Raw genomic sequence first — 6,168 nt, forward strand, 5'->3', positions numbered from 1 at the left:
AGTTCAGTTGCTCAGTTGTGTCTGACTCTCTGTGACCCCATGGATTGTCCATCACCAACTCCCGGAGCTTGCTCAAACTCATGTCCATTGAATTGGTGATGCCATTCAAACATCTCATCCTCTGTCATCCCCTTCTCCTCCTGCCTTCAATCTTGCCCAGCATCAGGGTCTTTTCTAATGAATCAGTTCTTCGGATCAGGTGGCCAAAGTATTGGAGTTTCAGCTTCAGCATCCATCCTTCCAATGAATATTCAGGAATATTTGATTTCCTTGTAAAGGCTGGGGGAGCCCAAAGAAGGGATGAAGTGATGTGGTATGGTGTAATTGAAGACTCCCTGAGGGAAGTGGGGATTAAGAGAGATAGATCACTCAAGGGGATTTAGATGGCCAAGAGAAGGGACTGGAAGGGCACTGTAAGTGGAGGAAAGAGCATAGACAGGGACAAAGTGCCTGGTGATTTTATGGTGCCAGGAATGGCAACCAGGACTTGAACTGAGGCACTGAGTTAGAATCAACCACAAGTGAGATTTTGGAAGATCAAGACTTGGCTTCTGTCAGGATGTGGAGTGTGAGGGAGATTAAAGAGACAGACTTTAAAAACCCTTCTGTAAAGAACACTGCCTCTCCAGGTGCCTGGTTTATGTTGCCCAAAGGCCTGATGTCCCATCTCTTATTTTCTCAGAATAAGTACCAGGGTTTTGTCTTTGACATCGTGACCAGGCAGACTTTTGACATCGTTATCATGGTCCTCATCTGCCTCAACATGATCACCATGATGGTGGAGACTGATGAGCAGAGTGAAGAAAAGACAAAAGTCCTGAACAAAATCAACCAGTTCTTTGTGGCCGTCTTCACGGGAGAGTGTGTCATGAAGATGTTTGCCTTGAGACATTACTACTTCACCAACGGCTGGAATGTGTTTGACGTCGTTGTCGTGGTCCTCTCCATTGGGAGTAAGTGGACATTGCATGTGGTTGGGTCACCCAGCCTCTGCTTGGGGTCGTTTTGACCGGTCTTTCAAAACCAAAGGGACAGCTAACAAACTTCTAAAAACCTATGTTGTATATTAGAGGAGTCCAGTATTTGCTGCTTTGCAAAAGCAGCGGATTTAAAATGCCCCCGCACCTCCCAATGAAAGGGAGAGGTTCCGCTGGCTTTCTCCATGCTGCCATGAAGAGTATTCCAGCACGTGCTGTGTGCACCACCATCGTCAGAACGTGGGGGGCAGGGGGCAGTAGGGAATCTAAGATGACAGAGTTTCCAGTGGGTCTTATCTTTATGGCCTTCAAAGCAGAAAGTGGGTGGTGTGGTGTGAGTTGAGTCATAAAATACTTTCTGGAAAAGGAGGTGGTTGCCAGAAGAGTGCAGAAAGACTAGAAGGAGATTGTTCAGAGGAGATTCTTAAGTCAAGGGTCTGGAATTAACTCTGTATAACTATCCACTCGGGGAATATGAGTGACAGAAAAGTCAGGGGACCAATGCCAAGAGGTCAGTGCTCTTATGACCTAGTCTGGGTGGTGTTAAATGACAGGCCCAGTATTTGGGGGTCGATGTTGTTCAGAGAAAATGAATGGAATCAGAGGCTCAAGTGGGTAATGCAGCCACCATATAATTGAGTGCTTGCTGAGTTCTGAGAACTGGGCTGGGATCCATGGCTCTCCATGGCAGCCCTGGGAAGGAGTTTATATAGTCATTTTATACATTTAATATGGAGCTTCAGAATTAAGGAAGTTATACAAGGTCATATAGTTTGTGAAAGGTAGACCTGAATTTAGACCAGGGGCAATGGCACCCCACTCCAGTACTCTTGCCTGGAAAATCCCATGGACAGAGGAGCCTAGAAGGCTGCAGTCCATGGGGTCGCTGAGGGTCGGACACGACTGAGCGACTGACTTCACTTTCACTTTTCACTTTCATGCATTGGAGAAGGAAATGGCAACCCACTCCAGTGTTCTTGCCTGGAGAATCCCAGGGACGGGGGAGCCTGGTGGGCTTCCGTCTATGGGGTCGCACAGAGTCAGACATGACTGAAGCCACTTAGCAGCAGCAGCAATGTTCTTTTTAACAAACTAACAGCCTCCTACCAACAACCAAGAGACTGTCCCTGGCCTTCACGTGATTTGCCAAAATTCGGCCCTATAAAGGCCAAATCCCAGCACAGCAGCTTTACTTTGCATTATAAATATATCCTGACCTGTTATATCATGACCTGCTTACTTTTCATGTCAAAGCATAGCTATAGATTTAATTTTCCATTGATTTACCATCAAGAGCTAATAGCCTCTAAATACAACCTGGCAGCACTTAATCAGTCTCTCTCTCCTGGTGCTGAAACACAGCCTTGGGTTGTGCTTGTTTGGGAAGTTGAAATTTATTTTTGTTTTTTGTTTTGTTTTCCTATTGCTGCTGGGTTTTCTGGGGGTGGAAGGGTTGCTTTGTTTGTTTTCCTTCCAAAGTGAGAGACTCTGAAAGCCATTTTTTATTTTATATTAGAGAAGGGAGCTTGCTTATGTGACTTCCCATATCAGTACCATAGCAATAAAAGATACACAAAGCACTCCATTCTATCTTGGGCACACCTAAACCACTAGTTCCTTTGACCTACACAGCAACACCACCACTGGCAGAAAAGACAGCTTGAAAACAAGTGCAAGAACCCTTCAGCCATGCTTCTGTCTTCTCTGCCTTTCTTCCTTCCCACTGATAAGACATGTTTGGAGTATCTAATTGTTACAAGTATGAAGACTCATTCTCCCTTGTAGAGGTAGACTAGTTGGTTGGCAGAATCTTGCTGCTGCTGCTGCTGTTGCTAAGTGGCTTCAGTCGTGTCCGACTCTGTGTGACCCCATAGACGGCAGCCCACCAGGCTCCCCGGTCCCTGGGATTCTCCAGGCAAGAACACTGGAGTGGGTTGCCATTTCCTTCTCCAATGCATGAAAGTGAAAAGTGAAAGTGAAGTCGCTCAGTCGTGTCCGACTCTTAGCGACCCCATGGACTGCAGCCTACCAGGCTCCTCCGTCCATGGAAGTTTCCAGGCAAGGGTAATGGAGTGGGGTGCCATCGCCTTCTCCGAATCTTAGTAGATTATAAAAACACATAATGTACCTCACACTATGGGAAAATGCCCCAGTTAAACTGGACTTTAAGAGAGGGGCTTTCATAAAGATTTCATAGTACAAAATTATAATTATTTCCCAGTTCTCCTCCCATGTCCTTCTTCCTTCCAACATACTACCATGACTATCCATATTCATATGACGAAAGACAAGTAGGAGAATTGGATCAAGGGCACCCTGGCAAGGAGAGCGAGCATCTACCATACCCCCTCACCATTTCTCCTGAGAGGTTTTGAATCCTGTGTGACCTAAAGGCCTTGCCTAAACTTTGGTGGTCTTTTAACTGGCCTCTTCAGGTCCTCAAGACAAATCTTTGAGTTGGATATCACACAAGGAGACATGCAAATTCCAGTTCATAGTTTGGACTGAGGTGCTGTAACTGACCCTAAACAAACTCATCTCTGGGCCCTAACACAGAGTTCAAACACAGCTGGAAACGAAAGAAACAAATAAAAGCCATTATGTAGACAGCTGGCCATTCAAAGCCATTCTGCTTTAGCTGTCAGCAAGTTGCCCAACTCCTCAGGCCCCTTATAATTTATTCCAGGCTCTGTACAATTATCCATAGGACCATGTGCCAGGAACTGAGTCAATCTTCACAGTAGGAGATAAGGATATGAATCATAGAGGGTCCCGGCTCTCACAGAGCATGGGACCAGGGTGGAAGAACAGGCATGACCTGAGGGCTGAATGTTCAGGGGACAGCCAGGTCTGTGTCACAGACAAAGGACTGTCAGCATGTGGCACAGACGCAGTCACATCCAGCTGAAATGACAGCAGAACCATGGAGGTTGACTAGCAAGGTATCTGGATGTAGGGAAAGATAAGAACACGGTAGGAAGGGCGAGCCTGACTCAAAGGAGACAGATTTATGCAATGGACATTTACTGAGCCCCTACTTTAGGCCAAGTACTTTAGTGCCAAGCTCAGAGGGCCCAGAGTGCTTGAATGGAGATGCTCACATAAAAGTCCACACGGGGCAGAGATGAGGGGGTGTGATCACAGCCAACTTTGTCAGGGCTCATGGTTGGACGTACTAATCAGACCATCTTCCCTTGCTTTTAAAGGCCTGGTGTTCTCTGCAATTGTTTCATCACTTGGAAGTTTATTCTCCCCAACGCTCTTCCGTGTCATCCGCCTGGCCCGCATCGGCCGCATCCTCAGGCTGATCCGCGGGGCCAAGGGCATCCGCACGCTGCTCTTCGCCCTCATGATGTCCCTGCCCGCGCTCTTCAACATCGGGCTGCTGCTCTTCCTCGTCATGTTCATCTACTCCATCTTTGGCATGGCCAACTTCGCCTACGTCAAGTGGGAGGCTGGCATCGACGACATGTTCAACTTCCAGACCTTCGCCAACAGCATGCTGTGCCTCTTCCAGATCACCACGTCGGCGGGCTGGGATGGGCTCCTCAGCCCCATCCTCAACACGGGGCCCCCCTACTGCGACCCCAACTTGACCATCAACAACAGCACCAGAGGGGACTGCGGGAGCCCTGTCGTGGGCATCATCTTCTTCACCACCTACATCATCATCTCCTTCCTCATTGTGGTCAACATGTACATCGCAGTGATTCTGGAGAACTTCAATGCGGCCACGGAGGAGAGCACGGAGCCCCTGAGTGAGGACGACTTCGACATGTTCTACGAGACGTGGGAGAAGTTTGACCCAGAGGCCACTCAGTTCATCACATTCTCTGCCCTCTCAGACTTTGCAGATGCCCTGTCTGGCCCCCTGAGAATCCCCAAACCCAATCGGAGTGTATTAATCCAGATGGACCTGCCCTTGGTCCCTGGAGATAAGATCCACTGTTTGGACATCCTGTTTGCCTTCACCAAGAAAGTCCTGGGAGAATCGGGGGAGTTGGATTCCCTGAAGGCAAATATGGAGGAGAAATTTATGGCAACTAATCTTTCAAAAGCATCCTATGAACCAATAGCAACCACCCTCCGATGGAAGCAAGAAGACATCTCAGCCACTGTCATCCAAAAGGCCTATCGGAGCTACATGCAGCACCGCCCCAGGACTGCCGCCAGCCCTGCGGGGGCGCCCAGGGCTGAGGGGGAGGCAGCAGCACTCCCCGAGGAAGGCTTTGCTGCGCTCGTAGCAAATGAGAACTGTGCGCTCCCAGACAAATCTGAAACTGCTTCCACCACATCTTTCCCACCATCCTACGACAGTGTCACTAGAGGCCTTAGTGGTCAAGTCAACTTGAGCACGTCCAGCTCAATGCAAAATGAAGGGGAGGCTGTCAGTAGAGAAGCCGCTGGGCCCTCATGTGGACCCTCCAGCGTGGGCATGTCCAGTTCTGATGTGCCCGCTGCTCTGTGATACCTTACCACCACCGACTCACCAATGCATGCCACTAGTCACAGTGTCACAACTGGGCAGGGAATGCAGTTGGTACCCACCTTTGGAGAAACCCTCACACAGCAACAGGAGTCAGAAGCCAAGGGCATCTCCACAGTGACTTCCTTTTTCAATTTCAGTATCAGATGGTGGGTTCCCTTACTTTCCAGAAAATGTCCCTGGTCCTTTTATTTCGATGGTGACTAGAGCTTATCTTTACCAAGACAAACATCTCAGGACCAGAACTTTCAAAGATATATGGCAAGGATGTTGCTAAAGGGCCAGGGTTGTCCTCTGTAAAACAGCACATAGAGATTGGCAGTGTTATTTAAGATTTTGCATGACTGCATGTTGACAGCTGCCAGACAACTACTCTGGCCTAAGATAATACCTGTGGTCTATGTCATGAAAGGCCTCTGAGCTATCCATTACAATTAATATTTTTAAAGATATGTCAAAACCAATGTTGTAACTCAAAGCATCATTTTAAAAAAATTATGTGACACTGATGTGCCATAAATCATGTCTCATTCACTTTCAAGTTTCCTGATATCCTGCAGTTTGCAGCTAAAGCTGGGCAGACAGGAAGGAGCACTGTCCTGGGAGCTTGTCCTCATCCTAGCCAATTCTTCCACTGCTCGCCTGGCTGATCTGGGCCAAACTCTTTCACTTCTGAACCTCCTTCCCCATGGTGGCAGGAGGCAG

The 6,168-nt window shown here is 48.2% G+C and overlaps 1 protein-coding gene across 1 annotated transcript in view; it reads left to right on the top strand.

The window, feature by feature from the left end:
- SCN10A (sodium channel, voltage-gated, type X, alpha subunit) overlaps positions 1 to 5,445 on the top strand; it is an 88,710-nt gene extending 83,265 nt beyond the window's left edge. Inside the window, exons 26-27 of the mRNA XM_010835571.1 lie at positions 683 to 953; positions 4,184 to 5,445. Of these exons, the coding sequence (XP_010833873.1) occupies positions 683 to 953; positions 4,184 to 5,445 (1,533 nt within the window). The remainder of the gene's footprint in view (positions 1 to 682; positions 954 to 4,183) is intronic.
- The last annotated feature ends 723 nt before the right edge of the window (positions 5,446 to 6,168 follow it).

The sequence above is a fragment of the Bison bison genome, unplaced genomic scaffold (genome assembly GCF_000754665.1).
Source record: "Bison bison bison isolate TAMUID 2011002044 unplaced genomic scaffold, Bison_UMD1.0 scf7180017864043, whole genome shotgun sequence".
Classification (NCBI taxonomy): Eukaryota; Metazoa; Chordata; class Mammalia; order Artiodactyla; family Bovidae; genus Bison; species Bison bison.